The 22336-nt window shown below is 55.2% G+C and overlaps 2 protein-coding genes across 4 annotated transcripts in view; one reads left to right on the top strand and one right to left on the bottom strand.

Annotated features, from left to right (window-relative positions):
- The window catches only part of TEX28 (testis expressed 28), a 45541-nt gene extending 44289 nt beyond the window's left edge, over positions 1-1252 (top strand). For 2 of the 3 annotated variants that reach the window (XM_045068131.1, XM_013050119.2), the window contains one exon: positions 508-1251. In XM_045068131.1, coding sequence (XP_044924066.1) covers positions 508-864 — 357 coding nt within the window. In that variant the 3' untranslated portion in view covers positions 865-1251. Of the gene's footprint in view, positions 1-507 lie in introns of all 3 variants that reach the window. The other variant, XM_045068130.1, reaches the window with a different exon arrangement.
- LOC101688955 (long-wave-sensitive opsin 1) lies at positions 1003-13301 on the bottom strand. Its single transcript, XM_004780711.3, has 6 exons — positions 13190-13301; positions 8939-9235; positions 6384-6552; positions 5022-5187; positions 3839-4078; positions 1003-1430 (listed from the first exon to the last, which is right to left on the bottom strand). Exons 1-6 carry the CDS (start codon positions 13299-13301, stop codon positions 1320-1322), a joined length of 1095 nt encoding a protein of 364 aa, XP_004780768.1. The 3' UTR covers positions 1003-1319.
- Between the last annotated feature and the right edge of the window lie 9035 nt (positions 13302-22336).

The raw sequence follows: 22336 nt of genomic DNA on the forward strand, positions 1-22336 counted from the left end.
CAAACTGAGGAGAGACGGACCAGTCGCAACTGGCACGTGTGTCCGCGCTGGCAGCATCCGGTCTCTCGGCTCGCGCTGCGCCCCTGAGCTGGACTGGGGCTTTGGGCTCTGCTGTTCTCATACTTGGGGGTGCTTCGGGGCCACCTGGGGGGGTGCTGGTGAGTCACGGCAGCTTCTTCTGGTGCGGGGAGCTCCCTCTGGGTGGCTTTTGAGCCCGAGTTAGCAAGCACAGGGTAGGGCTCCCCTCGCCTGTGACGACTGGGCTCGCCGTCTTCCGCACCCTCAGCTGGACTCCCGTCCTTGGCGAGCTCCTGCCCGGCCAGCCTCTCAGTCTTCAGCCACACCGGGTGCTACGGGGCAGGGACAGGGCCCTTGGCATGGAAGAGCTCTAGGCTCTTGACTTCCCTCCTAAGTCTTCGGCTTGCCCACGTTTGCTGTGCTCCCCTGAGGAACTCAGGGGAGTGACTGCACTTCATGGGGTGGGGGTGCCGTTCTTGTCACCTGCAGGAGGTCATGGAGACTTTCAAGAACCGCATATCTAAGCTTGAAACGCTACAACGAGCCACGCAAGTGGAGATGATGGAGAGCTCCAGGACCCGCCCCCAGAAGTTTGTGTCCCGATGCGCGAGCCTGCTCCTCACGCTGGCCGCCGTCTTCCTGGTCTTCGTCTCCACTGTGTGCGCCTGTCCCCTGCCACTGGTGACCTCTCGCCTGCGCACGTGCACCACACTCATGCTCATCGGTCTTGGGGCCCTGGCCTGGCAGAAGCGGCACGCCCTCCCTGCCGCAGACTGGCAGGCCTGGGTCCCCTCCAGATGGAGACTGTCTTCCAAGGACTCCAAGCCTCTATCAGACGGGACTTAAAGTCTGGGTTTGCTGGCTCGTACCGCCTTCTGGGTGTCAAGGGCGTCCAGCCAGCCCAACCCAGAGAGCCACTTCCCAGCTGCCCCTTTCTGATTCCATCAGCACTCGCCCGCCTTGCCCTTCTCTTCCTCGTGACCCTTCAATACCATCTGCAGACACAAGTCTTGAAAATATTAAAGTGTCTGAGGCTGATCTGGGAACTGGGGATCTGCAGTTCCGTCCCCCTCATGACCTCTTGTGACCCAGTGACCAGACCCTCAGAGGCTCCGGTGTCCCCAGGCTGCAGTGGTGGCCTCTATGACTTTGTTGCTTTTGGCAAAGAGAAACTACATTCCTTTCACAGGGATAGAGAAGAAGGGGTGGCGGAGGGGGTGGCAGCGAAAGTGCTGGTGTGGGGGCAGGGGTTATGTTTCCTGGTGGGAGCAGACCTTGTTGTTGTCATGGCTGGGAGACACTCATGCAGGTGACACTGAAGACACAGACGAGGCCTCTGTCTTGGAGGCGCTGGAGAGTTCAGAGCTATCGTCCACCTTCTTCCCAAAAAGCTGCAAGATGCAGTTTCGAAACTGGCAGGACAGAAAGTGTTACTCAACAGAGCAGAAAGAGCCATGTACTCTGCTAAAAGTCATTCTTGGGGAATTCTGAGGAAGGTGTTCAATAAGGGTCACCTGGATGACTGAACACCCTCTCTTCCACTATTCCGAACCCTGTACGGAGAGTAGAGGAGCCCGAGGCTGTCACTTACATGTGGCGATGGTCTACTCCTGCCTGTTCGTTCATCTGAGTCATTTAATTTAGAGTCTGACGGTGACTGTCACGGGTCAGATTGTGACTCTGCTCCCCATGTCCCAGAGCTATGTTCGAGTCCTAACCAGAGCCTGTGAACATGACCTTATTTGGAAATAGAATCCTTGTAGATGTGATTAAGATGTACATTACCATGAGGTCATGCTAGAGTAAAGTGGGCCCTAATCCAATGACTAGCGTCATTAGAAGAAGGGAATTTAGACACAGACTCAGAGAGAAGGTCACGTGAAGGCAGAGATCAGGGTGGCTTGTCTACAGGCCAAGGAGCACCAAGTGTTACTGGCCACCGCCAGAAGCCAGGGTCACCCTCAGAGCCCTCAAAAGGAACCAACCTTGCCCACACCTTGACCTCAGACTTCCGGCCTTCAGAACTGGGTGAGAAAAGAGTTCTGCTGGTTTAAGCCCTCCAGTGTGTGACACTTTGTTACGGGAGCCTCAGGAAGCTGGTACAGAAACCAACGATGATGCCAGCTAAGGGGCCCCTGCATAGGATGACCTGCTTCCAGAATGTCTGGGAAGAGACTCGGAGCCATTTCAGTGAAAAGGCATGCGATTGTCATCTCGTTTCCATTCCATCCGCTTTGAGGACACACAGAACTAGGCTGATAACAGTCTAGCCGCTATCTCATGTCTTTAACCATGAGAATCTTCCAGCATCAGGAGGGCCGCCATCTTTGCTGCTTGGCCATAAAGAGATCTGGAATGTATTCATTTCTCAGATTAAGTCTCATGTCATCACTGAGCTAACCACAGTGCCTTGAGAATGCAGATCGGAGGCATCTCCTGTACATTCCAGGCTTATTCTTGGCTACCTCCAGCTCCCTCCAAGATCAAAACTCTAACAAAGAAAATACACAGTTACTGAAATCAATAACACAAGAAATGGGCCAAATAGCGGAATTCATTTAGCTGAGGAATTCATTCGACATCCACCTCCTGAGTACCCACTCGGCGCCAGACTGTGTCCCGGGGGGGTGGTCAGCAGTGGAGAAAAAGAGGAACGTTCTCCGTCCCATGGAGCACCATTACTGAAAACTCTCTCTGAATGCAGCAGCAAGAGATGACAATGTGGAAAGGGTGAAAGCAAAGTTTGAAAGCCTGGAGGGGTCCAGAAGTGCAGAAGTCTGGCCTAGGAGAGGGAGTTCTGGAAGGGGAGGACGGAAAGACTCAAGCAAACACGGTACAAGTCGAGATGGCCTAGGCTTTCATAAACAAAAGCCAGACTTAACAAGAGACCCTCGGGAAAGCCAGGAAACAGGAGTCAGGGCTAGAGCTACACTCGAGGTATTGAGGGGCCAGCAGTGGAGTCCTGGGGAATCAACTCCAGCACTGGTCCTACTTAATATTTGAACATGACCCAAGGAGTGTGCGCTCAATGAACTCTACAGGGAGTCAGGGCCAGGTCAGAGGGCGTGGAGCCATGGGCCAACCATGAAGTGGAGGAACAGAGAAGAGCCATTTGGGAGGAATGGGAGTTGGGTCTGGTGGAATGCAAGACCTCCTTGAGGGTGGTTTCTGGCCCATGGACCTTTCTGGTCACCGTCAAGTCACACACCCATAGCTGTGCCTTAATGAAGTAGATCTGATGGATTCAAGGAAGAATGGGGCAAACCGTACTCAGAAGGCGCAGAGCCTCAGTTGTCCCCTGTAACCCACCGTGAGGTCTAGGGGTCCTGGGCGGTTCACTGCTGAGGCTCCACGTGCCAGCCCCTGGTGGCCGCCGTGTGCCGAGGCCTTGGGCAGGCACAGCATGTTCCCCTGAACTAAACCATAAAGTCACCCAAGCCACATGTCAGTACAGCCAAGCAGGGCCTCTTGAAGGCTTTCAAGACGGACAGATAGATGACAATCAAGAGGAGAGTTGTGCTTATAAAGGCAAAACGGGCACAGGCAGGGTAAACGTATTCAGGCATTCCCTGCGTGTTCGAGCTCCAGGATGGCCCTACGGCCAACAGAAGGGGACGGTTGCAGCATACAGGATGCCCTGTGGCGGCCACCCTTGGGTCGAGACCCTGGAAGAATCCAGAGCGGGGACTTAGCTGAGCTTTCCCTGGTTGTTGTCCTAGATGTCATTAACAGGGTCCCCCAGACATGATTCCAGGTGGGGGCCCTCCCTGGGATTTTCTGCAGTCAATTTCTAGCTTGTCCTGCCGACGATGTGACTTACCTGCCGGTTCATAAAGACATAGATTATGGGGTTGTAGATAGTGGCACTTTTGGCGAAGTAGGCTGGCAGGGCAGCCACCAAGGGGTGGAAGGCGTAGCCAGGATGGGCAGCGGCGAAGCATGCAAAGAACGTGTAGGGCCCCCAGCAGACACAGTACGCAAAGATCATGACCACCACCATGCGCGTCACCTCCTTCTCCGCCTTCTGGGTGGACTCAGATTCTTTTTGCTGCTTTGCCACCTGGGGGAGACAGAGATTCATGCCTGGACCTGGGGAGTGGAGTCCCTCTGGGCTCCTATCCCCCCACCGCAGCCCGGGGACTCTGTGGCTGTTGTTGGGCCGTGAGTCAAGGAGTCAGCACCGGGATGGGGAGTGATGGAGAGAGGGCGATGGGCCCCCCCGTGCCGATCAGCAGCCAGCTCTCACCTGAGGAAGGCCGCAGCCGGGCTTAGGCCGGACAGGGCTGGCCTTGAGGGAGGCTTGGAGGCGGCACACAGCTGGCCCTGGGGATAAGGGCCAAGCCACACAAAAGGAGTTTGGGAAGGAGCCAAGGAGGCCATTCTTAGCCTCACGCGGTCCCTTACCAGTGTGTCCCCTCCAGTGCTCAGGTCTGACGGGCTGAGCGTGAGGAGACCCAGAGGCTGGACACTGCCTGCGGTGGGCAAGGACACAGCCCAGAGCTAACACGGTTCAAGCCATGGCTGGATTCCTGCGGGAGGCAGCTAGGTTGCCTCTGATCCCCACCTGCCAGTGGGGCTGGGGGCGGGCAAGCGGGGCAGGGGCACATCACAGGCTGAAGGCAGGGAGCTTGTGGCCTTCACTCTAGAAAGACCTTATGGATACATGTTTTGCTTGTGGATACAGCTGGCTGCACGGGACTCCCCGGGAAAGGCCGGCTTCCCCCCCAGAGGGGAACCATCCTGGGTCAGGGAGGAAAGGCAGCTCTGCTCCCTTATTGGACCCCACGTGAAGGGGGGCTGTTCCCGCCCATCTCGCAGGGGCAAGGATAAGGGAGTCCGGGCTGCAGGGGCTGCTCCCAAGGAACTGCAGGGCTCCTGTGTGGTTTGAGGGCAGGAGAGAGGACTGGGTGATCCTCTGTGCCAGCCCTAAGCTCTCTGGCCCTCAGGATCCTGCCAGGCCAGGGGGGTGGGTGCGGGGAAGCCTAGAGGGTTTGGGGGCTTACTGCGCGGATGGCCAGCCACACTTGGAGGTAGCAGAGGATGATGACGCTGAGTGGGATGATACAGCACGTGATCATCAGGACGATCATGTAGGACTGCACCCCTGGGTACGAGCTGCCACTGAACACGTCTGGGCCGCACGACGTCTTCAGGCCATGGGGCCAGTACCTGCAGAGAAGGGCTGGCAGCCTGTCCTGATGCAGGCAGGGTGGCCTGGGAACCCCTCAGGCCAGGCGCGCCACCGACCTGGGTGGCAAGATGGCTGGGTTTTGCTTTTTTAAAGTTCCATCCATTTATTTTAGAGAGGGGGGAGGGGCAGAGGGAGAGGGAGATGGAATCCTTAAAGCAGCTCCCTGCTCATAGCAGGGGGAACACGGGGTTCCATCCCGGGAGCCTGAGACCACGACCTGAGCCAAAACCGAGAGTCGGCTGCTCAACGGACTGAGCCAGGCAGGCGCCCCTGGATTGTTTGGTTTCAAAAATTATGGTCAAATTCACATGACATGAATTAACCATTCCTGAAGCGAGCAGTTCAGTGGTGTCTGGTACATTCACAGTGTTGTGAATCACCGCCTCTATCTAGTTCTCCAGCACCTTCATCGCCCCCAAAGGAAACCTGTGGGTAGGATTTTGGTAAACCTTTGTCCAGTTCTAGGTCTCTCTTTTTTTTTTAAAGATTTTATTTACTTATTTGACAGAGATCACAAGTAGGCAGAGAAGCAGGCAGAGAGAGAGGGAGAAGCAGGCTCTCTGCTGAGCAGAGAGCCCGATGCGGGGCTCAATCCCACGACCCTGGGATCATGACCTGAGCCGAAGGCAGAGGCTTTAACCCACTGAGCCACCCAGGCACCTCTACCCCCCCCCCTTTTTTTTTTTTATTGTGGTAAAGTACTCATAACATCTGAGTCCCCAAAGAAACGGCCCGGCCAACACACCAATGACCTACAGGCCCAGCTATACAGACAACCCAAGCAAGCCTCTGAAAGGGAGGCTCCTTGGAATGTTTGAGAAAGAGGCCTGGGGCAGAGTGGTTTAAGGGGCCCTGCTTTTACTTACAGATCCTCCCAGGGCTCGAACTCATTGCCTTTCTCTGTGTGCTCCCACAAGCGGTTCACGCTTGGGGGAAACAGACCTTTCCAGAACCTCTGAGACCACAGGCAGACAGATTTATACATTTGTAGACACTGCACCCTCAGAGGGGTCCCAGGGAGAGCTGGGTCCATCCTTGCTTTACTCATGGGATCACAGAGGCCCAGAAACAGGAAGCAATTTGCCCCAAGTTCCCAGAGGGAATCGGCAGTCTGCCCCTCCCCCACCGTCCTTCACCCTGTGCCCTGAAGCAGCTGCCTTCCCAGCGAGCTCACCTGCTCCAGCCAAAGATGGGTGGGGCTGTCCACACAGCAGCCCAGATCCAGGAAAAGGCAATGCCTGCGATGGCTAGTTTGGCATCAAACCTCACGTTGCCGAAGGGCTTGCAGACTACCATCCACCTCTCCCAGGAAATGATGGCCAAGGACCAGAGACCCGTGATCCCTGCAGGGGACAGAAGGCAGATGAGGGCTTTGAGCCTCCAAAGTCCCTCCTTCCATCCAGACCAGCCGACACCTACCTGCAACACCAAATTTTCCCCAGAAGTGTATTTGGGTCCGGGGGGCAGTGGGTGTCTTGCTCAACTTCTCTGACACCCCCCTTTCCCCATTCTTTCCTCTCGGACCAGTGCCACCCCGCTTCCTAGCTCTTTTCCCGTTGGCCACCAGCCCTTCTTCGGACGCCGATGCCCCTCCCGATGGCCACAGACACACCCACGTGACTGCACTGAGGTGCTGTGGTCCCGGCCAAGGGCAAGGAAACACGACATGTCCAGCGACCTGTGCCCTTTCTGCCACTCTGCACATTTGTTTAGGCTCCCAGATCTCCCACCACTGCCCACCACCTGGCAGGTGGAGATGGTGTCTTCTGTCCTGCTTACACGCTGGACGTCTGTGGGCAGCATTCAGGGCTCCACGAACTGGGGCAGGAAAAAAGACAGCGTTGTTTGCAGCAACCTCTAGCAGACACTGGGCATTTCCTTCCGTTATTAGCACCGCGTCATCAGCAATGCCTGGGACTTGGTCACTCTCCAGAGGCGGCACACATTTCCCAATATCACTACATTCCTTTCCACTTGGCAATCGCAGGGGCTGTCCGGCCAGATCCAGTTATCTGGTACTTTAATAAAGAATGGTATCATTCATACTTCTAAATAATACATTTGCTAATAATTTTAATGAAGGACTATGCCACTAATCAATATTTGATACTTTGATGATTATATTTCAATATCACTGGATTCCTTTGTAATCCTATGCATCTTGTTGCGCGCGTTGGTAAACATTCTCCTGAGGAGGGGTCCCCAGGCTCCTCGGCACCTCTGTGACTCGAAAACAGACCTCAGTCAGAGACAGAAGCGAGTGGGGACTCCTGACACAACCAGAGACCGATCCAAGTGGAGATAAAGGTGCACTGAGCACTTGGAACTGGGGATGGATTTTTCTCTGCTTCACCTTCCCTGGGCAGCCCCGTCTGTACCTTTGGGAGAGTGCTGGGCTGTCATCCGTAATGAGAGGCAGTTCGATACAGGGGGACAGCGTCCACCCCTGCACTGTGAGCTTCTCTTCGCCCCCAAGTCCTGCCCCCATTTTACAGATGGGAAAATGGAGGCGTGGTGTGGTAACCTAATTCAGTGGCATTCACGGCGTGAAGGATTCAAGTCTGGGGCCAGGAGACCCCCCCCCCTTCCCCAGGCCCTTGGCGTCCTGTGTCTTTGTTTTCTCTTCTAATCTCCACCTCCTCGGAATGCGGACTGCAGATCAGTTTATGTAGCAATTAGGCAAACCCAAGATGGATGTGGGAACCAAGGACCCAGGAATGATGACCATGGTTCTGGGAAGCTTCTCAGACAGAAGAGCTGGTGTGACAGCCGGGGGCCCGGAGACACAGGGCTGCATGTGCCAAGCCCCGTGGCCCTTAGGCTCTCTGTTTTCTTGGATGGGCACCGAGCTGCAACCCTCAGGCCTCCATTCTTTCATGGGGGTCTGGCACAAGAGCTCCCGGAGGGGATCTCAGCCTCAGCAGGCCTGCCTGTCCTCCTGTTCCTTGTGGGCCCCAGAGAAAGAAACCCGGCCTCGTGGCAGCCCCCCGCCCGGACCCCCACGTGTGCAGGCCCAGCCCCCGCTCCAGCCTCCGCACCCCTCCTTCTGTCCCGTGCCGGCGGCCCCGGGCTCTCCTTCCTGTCTCGCCCCAGCTCCCTGCTTGTCTGGCTGACTTAAGATTCAGGCCCTCCATTGTCTCCTCCAGCTCCTCTGAGAGAACTGATGGTGCCATGTGATCACAACTGGGATAGCGACCCCTCTTGCCAGGACTTGGAACGACCTCGCAGCGGGGTCCCTATACTCTTGCGCCCAGCACGTGGTCTCTTCTTTGCGGATGTCGACCCAGACCCGGACAGAGCCAAGGCCCACAGAGGTGTTAGCGTTGGGGGTGGGGAAGGGGATCTGGGATCTAGTTCCAATATCCCAAGAGCTCGAATGGGACGTGCTTCCTTCCCTGGAGAAAGCTGGCACAGGTGAGCTAGAGGGCACATGTCTCTGACCTGAGCACAAGTTCTGTTTGCCGTGACCAGAGCCCTTCCCTCCCACACGATTCTGGGATTGTCTGGAGCTGTAGCTGTCTCCTCCCATGCCAGCCGCACAAACAAGCCCGTCTCAGGGTAGGCACTTGGGAGGCCTGCTTGCTGGAAGGCAACCATCCCACCCCATAATGATCCCAGCTCAGTTCACCCTGCAGGTTCGTCTCCCTTCAAATATGTACCCTGGGCACACCCCCGGGGTTGCTGCATGAGTGTGTCCTTTACACAGAGCGGACCCCGAGCCTGGCTTACCACACAAGGAGACAGTGTAGCCCTCCACGACACACAGAGGGTGGCCCAGCACGAAGTAGCCATAGATCTGGTTCACGACGCTGATGGTGCTGGCAATGATGGTCTCTGCTAGGTCAGCGACTGCCAAGTTCACCAGGATCCAGTTCAGGGGGTGACGCAACTTCTTGAACCTCATGGTGGCTGCCAGCACAAGCCCGTTCGTGAAAACAGATGCAAAGACCACGAAGATCATCCAGGCGCTGGTGAGGTGGTACACCCACCTGGGAGCGATGTGATAATTGGGGCCTTCGAAGGGGCCTGCAAGGCAGGAGGCGCAGAGTGGGGACAGGAGCTGGGGACCAGCATTACGGCAGGGGCACGGCTATGCCCTCCCCGGCCCTCTCTGCCTTGGCAGAGCGATGCTTGTCCTCCGGGAGCTGAGCGGCAGCTTGGCCCCTCGGGACCACCGTCTCCACGCTCCTCTGTGACCTTCTAGCCGGTATCGGAGCCACCCATGCACGTGTCCCATTTTCCATCTCACACGCAGGGCCAGCACACAATCGGTGTTCGGAGAATGAACGAATGAGTTTTGAGTCGAATTGTATCCCCCCCAAAAGACATGTCGGAGTCCTGACCGCCAGCACGTGCGAGTGTAACCTTATCTGGACACAGGGTCTACCCAGAGGCCATCGAGTTATATGAGGTCGTTAGGGTGGGGCCCTGAGCCAACGGGACCGGGTCCCTCTAAAAGGGGGTCATTTGGATACAGAGATGGGCACGCAGGGGAAGGCCACATGAGGAGGGGGACAGAGCTCGACGTGAGGTTTCCCCAAGCCCAGGAACGCCACTGATGGCCAGTGACCACCAGAAACTAGAGGAGAGGCCCAGAGCCGACGGTCCCTCAGAGCCGCCAGGAGGAGCCACGCCTGCCCACACCTGGTCTGTGAGGGAAGGGATTTCGTTCGTTTGAGCCACTCGGTGTGGGGGCCTTGGTCAAGGCGGCCCTAGGAAATGCACACCGATTGAAAAGAAGGGCTAGCTCCCCTTGACTACAACACAGTAGCTCTGCACCTCTCTGTTTTGGAAGGACCTTTTTCACCACCATCATTTTTGGCAGAATGGGGGAAGGGGTTATAAGCTGGTGCCCACCACCATCCAACAGGGCCGTGCAGCGCCTAGGAAAGCATCCACGCGGAGCCCCAGGTTTACCAGGACGACTCCGTGGTGTGTTTCAAAAGCCCAACTTAAACCAGTTTTAGCACCGTGTATTGTGTAAGACTGATGAATCCCAGACCTGCACCTCTGAAACAAACTATCCATTATATGTTAGTAAAAAAAAGAAAAGAAAAAGGCTTCCTTGGGTCCCCTGGCTATGAGCAATGGGGTAGATCTCGCTCCCCCCGCCAGCACAAGTGGACCCCACGGCAACAATGGCTCCCTGGGACCAGATCCCTGAGTATCAAAGGCCTGCGTGGTACGAGTCTCTGTGCAGAAGGAAGCAGAGGGAAACAATGGGGTTGCTGATAGACGGGGGAACAGAGACCATTCCCCACCAAATTGCCAACACACTGTCCCCGGAAACTACAGCAGGTCAGTTTGAGAACAGCAGCTGGAACTAGGAGGTGTTTGGAACACTCTGGCTTGGGGATAATTTCAAAATGAGGCCGCCAGAGCACCCTTCCCAGATAGCCCATGGAGTCCAAATTGGGCAGGGCAGGGACAAGAGGGGACAGGGCAGTGTGCAGTGGGGGAGGGGAGAGGAGGGCTCTGAAGGTGGGAAGACAGAAGAGGGTCGTCTACAGAAAGAATTTCGTACACAAATGGGTATCACAGTGAACTCACAGGAGAACAGGTTCTTTTTTTTTTTTTTTTTTAATTTTTTGACCAGGAGAACAGGTTCTAAAGAAAACTCTGCGGGGAGGGAATTAGGTGTGGGAGCAGACAAGGAAGCAAGATTTCCTTGAATAGACCTTGTTCTCTAGATTTTAATGTGCGATCTTGTAAGTATTTTATTACATAATTTAAAAACAACATTAAATTTTAAGGTGCCCAGGTGGCTCAGTGGATTAAAGCCTCTGCCTTCGGCTCAGATCATGATCCCAGGGTTGTGGGATCGAGCCCCGCATCGGGCTCTCTGCTCAGCAGGGAGCCTGCTTCCCCCTGTCTCTCTCTGCCTACTTGTGACCTCCCTCTTTGTGTCAAATAAATAAATAAAATCCTTAAAAAATAAAAATAAAAACAACATTTTTTTTTAAAAAAAGCAATCCCAGAAAATCCAAAATAAAACAAAAGAAACTAAATGCATATCCACTCAGAGGCATAATCACATAGGAAGGGAGTATTCTAAAGGACTTGAACTGGAACTGGAACATTAGATTATTCTAAAGGACTTGGAAAGACACTAGATAAATAGACCTGTCCAACACCTAAGTTTTGGGTAATCACATTGTTGATGGTAGTGTTGGTGTCCTTATTCTGAGACCGTTGTGAGTGTCTTTGAGATCAAACAAATGAGTAATTAAATGATATTCTAATTCTTCCAGGCAAAGCCCTTGAGGACAGGATTCCGAGTGGGAGGAAAGGAGACGCCGCCGAGGTCAACCCCAGCTGGCTCTGCTGGGAAACCAAATCATCACTTTGGAATCGGAGCAATAAAAAGAAAGAAGGGGCATTTCTCTCGCCTTTGCTATACACACTGTGCCCCTGGGGAACCCAGGAGTCGATGAGGGCATTGTTCCCTCTTTGCCAGAGGGAAATAGCTATGGATGCACGTGGGAGGTAAAGGAACCAGAATGACAGCAGCTGCCAACTCCCCAGGCAAAGGGCCGCCGCCGTCCTAGTGGAGAGCTGTTGCCAAAACACCCAGCGGATCCAACTGACCTCCAAGCAGATCTTCCGAGCAACTACCAATTTGCACCAATGTAATGACAAACGAGGTGGGGGAAAGCCACCTGTGGGGAACCGCCGGCGAAGTCTGAAGTGGACGAGCCCAGGGACGAGTGACCCCTTTCCTTCGACAAATCAGTTACAAGGAGGGAGAGGGGAGCCTTGAAATTCAAAGGGGATGGGAACAGAGCGGTCAATCTGAGCGTGGCTCAGGCAAAGGGAGAACAAAATGTGTGACTTTTCTTTCAATACCGACTAGGAGATTGGATGATACTAAGGCCACGTTACCTTCTAGGTGTGACAATGGTGCTGCGGTTACATTTCTAAAGAGTCCTTTCCCCTGGAGATTTGCAGAGGGAAGGGTGTGATATCTCAGACCTGCTTCCAGAAATCGGGGTGGGGGGTGTTACACACTGGCCTCCGCTTCAGTCGGTACTCGAGTTTGGGGGGAGGACAAAACGGAACCTCAGGCCTCAGTGAAGCCCTAGGGTCCTCCGGGGAGAGCACTGTTTGCATGTCCAATCGGGTCAGAGCAAACTTCGGGGGTCTCAGTTAGTTTGGCCCGGGAACCCTGGCTGTCAAGGAGCTGGTGTGGCTTCTGGACACCACGGCACGTGAGACATTCCCGAAGGAACAGATGGTCTTTGGTTTGGAGGAGCGACTGGGGAAGGGGGGCCAGGGGCTAGGGGTCACCGGTGTCCTCAGCTCTTTCCAGGGCTTGCATGCAAAGCTTTTGGACTGGCCCACTCCCGGGGCATAATTCATGCCGCCCCTGCAGCGGAAGAGCTGCCCTGGGAGCCACGCGAGCCTCCTCCCCAAGAATGCGCAGCCAAAGGCTGCGGGCGCCGGGTGCACTGTTGGACAAGATGACTGCTGCTGTCCCTTCCAACCCTAAGCTTGGAGAAGTCACTCACCCGCCTCCGGGTCAGCTGCCCAGCCTCCCGCTCCCACTGTTTGCCTCCTTTTGGCTTCGGGAGATGCAAAAACGAGGCAGACCCAGCCTCTTCCCCAGGAAGCTCAGGGCAGTGCATCCAGACAGACGCACCAGAACTGAACGAAATGAGCGCTTGTTAGTAGCTTGGGACCGCAGCGAAATAGGGTGTCCCTGGGACAGGGATTCTCAAAAGGTCTGGGAAGTCTGTGTGGTTTGAAAATGCCGCTTCCATATTGTGGTGTCCTTTTATGATCAGAAGGCCCCCCCCCCCATTTCACATCATCATAAAGATTAAGCGAGAGGACCATCTCGGCTGAGGACGATGTGTGGAAGAGAAGTCTCACAACGGGGCTGGGTGGCCAGTGGCCCCCTGTGTGGCCACTAAGGCTCAGTGTCCCTGGAAGGCTGCTCCAGCCAGTGTGACCCGGCCTTCACAGCGCCTGCTCGCTCACCTCGGGTGACATTGCTGTTGGTGTAGGTGAAGATGCTCGCCTGGGTGCTGTCCTCATAGCTGGGCTGCGGGTGCCCACCTGCAAGCCTTTGGGGGCCCCACCGCTGGGTCATGGCTCCAGAAAGCCCTGTCCTCAGTGCCTGCTAGCCCTGGTGCTGCCTGGGGGTCATGGCGCTTTATACCCGCCCATGGGATCAGCCCAGGCTTCCTCACCTTAAAAGCTCCCAAACCCTTCCCCACCTGATCTCTTAATTGGGCCTGGGACTTAGACCTCCTCCTCCCCCACCCCTTGCCTCCTGGCTCCTAAGATGAGCCTGCAAGGGCGGCTCAGAAGGATTTTCTGGGAACCCAACTCGGAGCCCCCAGCTTGCGCAGGTGGCTGTGGGAGCTGCTGTGGGCCCTCACCCGTGTTCACACTCCCTTTCCTCCCTACTGTCTGGCACTCGCTCTTAGGTCAGCTGGACTCAAGCTTCAAGACCTCCAGATTGGGGCGTGGGGTAGGGAAGCAGCCCAGAGCCTCGACCTGCCTTCCCTGCCTGATTTGCCGCAGAGCCCTGGGAGGTGCAGTGCTGAGGCCTGGAAGGGGGGCCCCCTGAGGGTCAGGCCATCTCGAGGACTCAAGTGGATGCAAGCTGTGCTGACGGGGGTCCCCAGCCCGGCGAAGGGGGACTGGCGTGAGGCGGGGAGAGGCTGCACTGTGCATCTTGCTTTCCACTGCCTGCTCTCTATGAGCTACGTCAGCAGAGGGTTCGTGGGGTGGCGGGGGCTCACGGGGGAGCCCTCCCAGCAGACTTTCCGGAGCCCCCGAAGGTGCCCACACCCATTCACATTCCACCTGCTCAAGTCTCTGTCCCCTGAGTTCATGACCTTTCCTTGGACCACTCCCGACCACACCTCCTTCAAAGCAAACCTGTCAACAGAGTGTTCCGACGGGCCGCCTCCTGGGTCCTCTTCGCCCACTGTAGTCTGGCTGACATGCTGATTGTCCACGTCTGCAGCCCTTGTCCCCGTCTACAGGGGAGCACATCTTCTCTCATGGGTCCTGCCAGCTCCTCTCTGCACAGTCCTGAAATTCAGCTGCCTCCGTCACCTCCTTGGGGTTGGCCTGAAACTCAGGAAAGCCAAGACCTGGGCACACTCTCAGTGCCGTGACTCGGCAGCACCCCAGGCTACGGCTCCTGATGACATGGCCGCTGCTACAGGTGGTGGAGGGAAAGCCTTGGCTGCCTCCCTGGGGGCTGGAGCCCCGTGGGGCCCCAGGGTGGCCACCCAAAGTGAGAATGGCTCCTGGCATGGGTCAGCGTCTGCCACATGCCTGGGGTCAGGCTAGGAGCTCCTTGTAGCATCGAAGGAAGGAGTCCTGACCACAGTCTTGCCAGGCCCCACTGGCAGCCTGGAAAGCTGGGCTCACTGCCCAGGGGTAGCTGGAAAGCCCAGGGAACGTGTCCCCAGCACTTACACTCCTAGATATCTGCTGAAGAGAAGTGAAGATATATGTCCCGGACATGTATGGGGCACTCAGAGCAGGACTGCTCACCGGAAGCCAAAATGTAGAAACAGGAGAAAAATGAATGAATGAACAGAGCGCGGCCTGGCCGTGCAGCAGGGCACCGTGCACCGTAGCCAGGGACGGGGTTCCAGCCGCGGCACCAGGAGCCGGCCTGCGGAGGAGGACCCGGAAGCCCCCATACTGGATGATTCCATGGAGAGGAAATGTCCAGAAGAGGCAAGTCCGCGGAGACAGAAAACAGATGAGTGGTTGCCAGAGGCGGGGGTGGGGGTGGACAGCAGACTGTGACTGCTTGTGGGAACAGGGGTTCTTTTGGGGGGTGATGGATATATTCTTAAATTCGACTGTGAAGCAGTCTGGCCACTCCTTGTATGGCCCAGCAGTACTTCCAGGAACGACCCAGGAGAATGAGAAGCAGGGGCAGCTAGCATGAGCACAGCAGGTTCAAGGCGCCCTGTGAGGCGCAGGCCTCATAGCGTAGCCTGATGTGACGAGGTTTACACCTTTCCCTCCTCCTGGGTCCCAGGGAGGTTTGTCTGCCCGTACCCCACCAGGGTCAAAGAATCAGAGCCTTTGAGAACGTCAGAATTAAAAGTGACCTCCTGGGGCCGCCCGCCTGGGTGGCTCAGTCTATTGGGCGACCACCTTCGGCTCAGGTCATGATGCTGGGGTCCTGGGATCAAGCCCGGCATCGGGCTCTCTGCTCAGTGGGAAGCCTGCTTCTCCCTCTGCCTCTGCCCCTCCTCCAGCTTATACTCTCTCTCGCTCTAACTTGCTCACTCTCTGTCTCTCAGATGGATAAATAAAATCTTTAAAAATAGAAAAATAAACAAAAATAAAAGTGGGTCTTCTCTGAGGTCACCATCGAGCCTGGCCCCTTCTGAACACCAGACGTGGGATGGCCTCTGCCCAGCACCACCAGGGACTGGCAGGGTGGCCTTGGACGGGCCAACCCCTCCCTCTCAGGCCAGGTTCACCCTCTTTCTGCCGGGAGATGACCAATCCTGCCTGCCCCCGACCCCACGGGATGACCAGGGTCATCCAGGGCCTCCCTTTTGTGTGGAAGGGACCATCTCAGTGGGGGTCTGGCAGAACTGAAGCAGGATGTGTAGGGGAGCCTCCCGCTTGGGCCCCAGAGCTGGCCCTTGTTTAGCATTACCCTGATGATGGAGCTGGGTCTGCCCGAGGACCTGGGGAGGGGGCGGGGGGAGACGGAGGCCAGAGGAGCTGGAGTCAGCGGTGAGCCCCGGGCTGTCACATCGCTGGGAGTGGGGTGCTAATTGATGATTAGGGCTAACAGAAGATCAAGTCTCATTTTAGCGTAAAGCAGATTACTGCCCCGGAAAGTCACCTAGCACCTGGACGCCCACGTGTGCTCTCCGAGGCCCACGCTGGGTCCCCGGGGAGGGGCACTGGAGACTCTGCCCGAGTCGCCACACCCTCGCTGCCAAGCTGCAAGAGGACAGGCTGGCCTGGTCTCTGACCCCGCTGCTCCCAAAGGATGCGGCGTGGGGGTGCCGAGTCCGTGCCCTGCATCCTGCAGGGTCGGGCCGGAGGCTGTGTTGGAAACAGCTCAGGCTGCAGGGCAAGGGACTGTTGGCTCATTTGTCTGTGACGTTTTTGTGTGTGCGATGAAACGTACATCAGGTCAAATTTCCCATGTGCTCCACTTGCACGTGTACAGCACAACACACCATCCGTCTCCAGCGCGCTTCCCTTCGTCCCAAGCCGGAACTCTGTCCCCATTAGACACGGCCAGCTCCCCGCAGCCTCTAGCGCCTCACAGAGGTGGGCTCCTACGGTGTCTGTCCTTTCGTGTCTGCTTTCTTGCAGCTGGCGTAACGTTTTCAAAGACCATCCATTGCCTTTGACCTTCAAATAGATTTACATACATCGACTTTTAATTTTTATGTGGCCAAATGCGACTCTGTTTCCTTTTTGGTTTCTGGTTGGAAAAGTTCTCCCACTGTGAGTTCCTCGGAGATCCGTCAACACGCACCATGTGTAGAAAGTCCAAAGGCAAGGATTGGACAGTTTCCCCGTTCCCGTGACTGTCCCACGGCATCCTGAACTGCTCACCTCAGAACCCGACAACAATCAGATTTGCTTCACCCTCCAGCTGACCAAGTCCCCCTCCGGCCAATGTCCTCTTTGTGGTCCAATCTCCATTCTCTTCAGCTCAGGCCCCTAATCTCCCCCCATCTGCTGTGGGCCTCCTGGAGTGCTGTCACGCCTGCCCTCTGTGACCTTGAGCGAGTCAGTCACCATCTCTGAGCACGTGTCCTTATCAGGAAGAGGGGATGACATGTACTTGCTGTAAAGCTTGAAGGAGATCATCCTTTGGAAAAGTTCCAGCACAGTATTTGATACAGAGAATTCAGTCAACCATGCATTCCACAGATACTCATCGAGTATCAGGGGAAGAGAGCGTGGCCACCAGACATCATAAGTAAGCTGTGACAAGTAGGACGGAGAACAGGGAAAGGGAAATGGGACACAGGGGTTGGGGGTGGCAGGGTAGAAAGGGAATGGGTGTCCATTTTCACAGGGCATCCGGGGGGCCTCCCTGAGAAAGGGCTATGGGAGCAAAGACTTAAAGGAAGGAAGGAAGGAGGGGGCCATGTAGAGATCGGAGGAAGACAACCCAGGAGAGAACCAGCAAGTAAATGCAAAGGCCCTGGGGCCGGAACATGCCTGGGATCTTCAAACAACAGTATCCTCCCTGTTCTGGAGACCAGGGTAACAAAAGAAGAGTGAGTGGAGACTAGAAAGAAGAAAGGTCAGAGAGGGGGCAGAGGCCAGAGCATGTGTGTCCTGGAGTCCATTTTTCACATGTTGGCTTTCACTGGGAATGATGCACAGCCCTGCACCGTTTTCAGGGAAACGTGACACGATGTGACCTGGCTGCTGTCCTGAGAGGGGAAACAGCTGAGGCAGAAGTGGGGCGATCAGGTGAGAAGCACTCGGGCGGTCCAGGTGAGAGACGGTGATGGCTTCACCATGGAAGGGCCAGGCCAGCAGGATAGGCAGGAGTGTCGGGTGCCTGGAAGCTTCTGCAGGTAGAGCCAACAGGATTTCCTGGTGGACTTGGTGGAAGCAGTTGGAGAAAGGAAGGAGCCAAGGCCGACTCCAGAGTTTGGGGCCTGAGCAACTAGAAGGATGGAGGTTGTCCTCAGCCGAGAAGTCGGGGCCACGGGCAGCAGGGGTTCGGCTGGCGGAGGGAGGCTGAAAGCACCAGGAACGCAGGTGTAAACCGCCAATGTCAGGAACAAACAGGGCCTGTCCCCTTGACCCATAGACGTTACTCAAAGAGACTATGCCCAACAACTTATCCCAATCGGTGTGAACATTTGGGTGAAAAGGACCAACTTCTAGAAGAAACTTAGCTTACCAAAATGGGCTCAAGAAGTAGAAAATCTGAAGAGTTTTGCATCTACAGAGACGTGGGAGCCCTGATCACAAAACTGGCCACACGTTGTCTCTCTTCGGTTTCTGGGCCCTACAACCTTGTTAGTTTTCAAGCCTTGTTTGTATTGTCCTCCCCAGTAAGCCTCGGACCTTTGCGGCTCATCTCCGGAGGTCTTTGTATCCACACAAACAGAATCAATAAGTCCCCGCTGAAAGTTTTGGTGTAAATATCTGAATTTTGAATGGATTGAAATTCACCAGGCCTCCACTGCGAAGGAACACACGTTTTGTTCACTTACACTATTAGGACAGTTTCCTCCAGAAAACCCTACTGGGTTTGTGTTGCTTCATTTTCCCTTCCTTCATTTCTGGTTCCTCGTCTTTCTTAATCCATTTTTCCTGTTTTTACTTGGAGAAAAAGAAGTATTTCTTTCCAATCTGGTCCATAGTTACAATCTAGTTCAGAGCCAATCCTTAAACTGTTTCTAGTTTCTGCTGTCATTTAAAACCATTTCATGTTTGTGTATAAAGAGCCTTCAAAAAGATATATTCTACAAAAGCAGTGACAAAAGAACAAATACTGTATGATTCCACTTATATGAGACCCCTAGAGAGGTCTAAGTCATAGAGACAGAAGTAAAAGGGTGGGTGCAGAGGGCTGGGGGAGGGGGGAATGGAGAGTTCGTGTTAACTTGGTATAGGGTTGCAGTTTCGGGGCACCTGGGTGGCTCAGTGGGTTAAAGCCTCTGCCTTCAGCTCATGATCTCAGGGTCAAGCCCCACATCGGGCCTTCTGCTCAGTGGGGAGTCTGCTTCCTCCTCTCTCTCTGCCTGCTTCTCTGCCTACTTGTTATCTCTGTCTGTCAAATAAATAAATAAAATATTTTTTAAAAAGAGTTGCAGTTTCACACAATGAAGAAGTTGGCAAGCTTGACTGTACAAAGTTTAATACTACGGAATTGTACTCCAGGAAACGATCAAGATGGCAAAGTTTATGCTATATGTATTTAACCACAATTAAAATTGGAAAATATATATTCTCCATTATATTAACTCCATCGAAGCCTGTAGTGAACGCATGTGTCCACCTGGCAACATGAAAGTGGTAAAAGTCCTCCTTGGGAATAGCAGATCACATGGAGGGAGACGTGCTCCCTCAGGTCCACGTGTAAGAGAACTCCCAAGGAACACAAAGATGTCCTTAAACTGTTCACACTGAGCTGTCTAATAGGGCAACTCGAGCGTCTCTAACCCTGGCACTCTACTCCACAGGTGTCAGTGTCCCCATTGGCACCGCTGCAAACAGGCTGAGCACACATTTGGCTTTGGGCTTGAAGCTGTGCTGGGCCAGGGCCTATCACTTCGTAACTCTCCGGGGTTTGATGGAGCAGCCTGTGTGCCCATGAGGCCCAGGGGAGCTGTGGGCTCTGCCGGAGCCTGGAGCCTCGGGTGGGAAGAGGGCCGGAGCCACAAGCCCGGCACTAAGGGTTCTCTTTTCCTGTTAGCATTGCAGACTGGCTTCTTTATACCCCAGGTCAGAGAAAATGAGTAGTTGGGTTTACAAATCCGGGTCTTCAGGCTAAGAGGAAGGGGAGAGATGGCATAGTGCATGCTAACTGGCACATTCGATCTGAACTCTAGGTTTAAATCCACGCGTATATGGGGGTGCCTGAGTGGCTCTGGCAGTTGAGCTCCTGACTCTCGGTCTCAGCTCAGATCTTGATCTCCGGGCAGTGAATTCAAGCCCCACGCTGGGCCCCACGCCGGGTGTGGAGCCTGGGGGGCTGGGGAACAAATCCGCAGGTAGAGGTTATTCATGGTGTTCACACGTTCCAGGATTGTCTGTCCAAAGAGGGTCAAGGTGAGCCTGGAGCATCTCCGTTGGCCTAGAACCCGTGGGCGAACGGCAAAGGGGCACGGGAGCCAGCTTGGGGAGAGTCCCCCGGCCAATATACCCTCCTGGGATCAACTGAGCCTCAGAAAGGCTTCCTGGAAGGAACGGAGTCTGTGCGCGGTCTGACTGCCTCCCGAGCGCCAAGTGGATCTGGGCTTGGAGAGACTTGTTTTCCCAACAGGCGGCTCGGGCTGGGGGGTGGGGGAGCCCGGCGGGCGTGAGGGGCCACCCCGGCCTCGCTCCAGCTCTCGGGCGCCCTCTGCTGGCGTCGCCGAGCGCCTCGCCCCGCGGGATGGCGCCGCGCAGCGCCCGGGCCGCTTCCGTTTCCGCCTCGGCCGAACTTGCACCCGCGCCCGCCTCAGCCCGGCTCCTTCCCACGTCTGTCCCCGGCTGTCCCCGCGCAGGGTCGGGCCGCGTCCTGCAAGAGTAGATCCTGCTGGGGGCGTCCCGGGGGCCCGCGGCGCGCAGAATTTCACTTGAGTCTAGTAGTGGCCTCTGGTCCTACAGGTCCCCGGTTGCCGATTGGGCTTCCCGCGTTCAGTAGACGGGGCGGGGGCGCGGCTGTGGCAGGGCGGCCCTGGTCCTTTCGAAGCGGGGGAGTTCGGATTTTCTGCTGCCTTCCTACTCCTACCTGAACTCAGAAAGCGATTTCCTTATCTTTTTTTTTTCTAACTGACTTTTAGATTGTGGTGAAGTGCGCATCAAATGTACCACTGGGACCATTTGTAGGTGCGTTAGTCCATCCTTGTTGCCTCTGTTGTCTTTTTCTGTTTTGTACTAAGATCATGAATTCAATTTGTGGTCCAGTTAATTGGTTTCTTATTTTCATTCCCACAGACAGTGGGAATTGAACAAAGGCTTACACGATATACATGCAGTTAACATTATCAATAAGATGTACCTGGACGATATGGTTCCCTTTGGCCGCCCCTGATACGGAAAGATATTCCAAATAGAAGCCCCGGGTGAATCCATTTTACCAGTAGTGGGTCCTGCTGCTCAGGCCCCTTGCTTGCAGCGTGTGTGTACTCCCTTTATCTGTTGCCGTGTGTTCTTTATCTGTCCTGCCTTTTTTCCACAGCACGGCAAGACATGTTTCCTTTCCATTGTTCTAGAAATGGTTTTGCTGCCTCTGAGTTGGAACCAAGGACGAAAAGCTTGACCCCGACGGGTCTGACTGGCCGCATCCCTCCCTCTCCGGTGGAGCGGCTTGCTGGCTGCTCTCTCTTGTGGCAACTCTCCGCGTCATTGTTGCGGAGCCCGAGGCCATTTTCTGTGCGGTCCGTCCACACCTTGGTCTATAAGCCTGGGTGTCCAAGTCTGATTACTTAAGCTTTACTTTTGCAAGTGACATTCCTGGTGAGGTTGTGCTCATGAAATCGATCTCTCCGCTTATAGTCTAGCAAGCAAGAGGATCGACTCTGATTGACCAACGCACTTAGCTCGAAACCCAGTGGCCATCGGGGAAAGGCACAGCATGTGGCCAGCACTACGATGCTTAGGGATGATACAATGGCCTTGGTCAAGTTCTCCTTTCACTTGGTACCGCACCTGACGTTCGTTATACATGTCTCATAATTCTGCTATGGTCTGAACGTTTGTGCCCCCCCCTTACGTTGAGATCACAATGCTCAGTGTGCTGGCTTTAGGATGTGAGGCCCCTGGGAAGTAATTAGGTCATGAAGGCGGAGCCCTGGAGAACGAGACTGTACCCTTAGAAGAGGGTGCCCGGTGAGGGCACACTGAGAAGTCTGTGACCCAGGAGAGGGCCCTCATCCCACCTCACTGGCCCCCTTGTCTCGGACTTCCGACCTGTCGCCCCGTAAGCAACTGATTTCTGGGGTCCTGGTCTCACAGATCCCTAAGGGTGTTGAAACAGCTTCGGAAGTCGATCATGGCAAGCGGCTGGCGTCTGGAAGCATGATCTGGAAAAAAGCTACGTTGCCATGAAGGGCCCTTCACGGGGGATTCTGATGAGGTTCCAGAAGTTACAGAAGAGAACTGGACAGAGAACCTTCTCAGAGCGCCTGTGGGGGTCCCGAGCCGGGTGTTGGTGGAAAGTAGCACAGAAATGAGGACATGCTTTGGGAAGCTGTTGGAAAGGCCAGCTTCAGGAAATGGCCAGGAACTTGGCTGAATTGTTTTGTTTTTTCAAGATTTTATTTATTTATTTGACAGACAGAGCTCACAAGTAGGCAGAGAGGCAGGCAGAGAGAGAGAGGAGGAAGCAGGCTCCCTGCGGAGCAGAGAGCCCGATGCGGGACTCCATCCCAGGACCCTGGGATCATGACCTGAGCTGAAGGCAGAGGCTTAACCCACTGAGCCCCCCAGGCGCCA

The sequence above is a fragment of the Mustela putorius genome, unplaced genomic scaffold (assembly GCF_011764305.1).
Source record: "Mustela putorius furo isolate JIRA1106 unplaced genomic scaffold, ASM1176430v1.1 tig00003899_pilon_pilon_pilon, whole genome shotgun sequence".
Classification (NCBI taxonomy): Eukaryota; Metazoa; Chordata; class Mammalia; order Carnivora; family Mustelidae; genus Mustela; species Mustela putorius.

Excerpts from the sequence above, each read along its gene's own strand:
- LOC101688955 (XM_004780711.3), bottom strand. The coding sequence starts at position 13,301 with ATGACCCAGCGGTGGGGCCCCCAAAGGCTTGCAGGTGGGCACCCGCAG. Across the intron at positions 9,236-13,189 it reads CAACAGCAATGTCACCCGAG|GCCCCTTCGAAGGCCCCAAT; the intron begins GTGAGCGAGCAG and ends CCTGCCTTGCAG. Across the intron at positions 5,188-6,383 it reads CCCATCTTTGGCTGGAGCAG|GTACTGGCCCCATGGCCTGA; the intron begins GTGAGCTCGCTG and ends CCTTCTCTGCAG.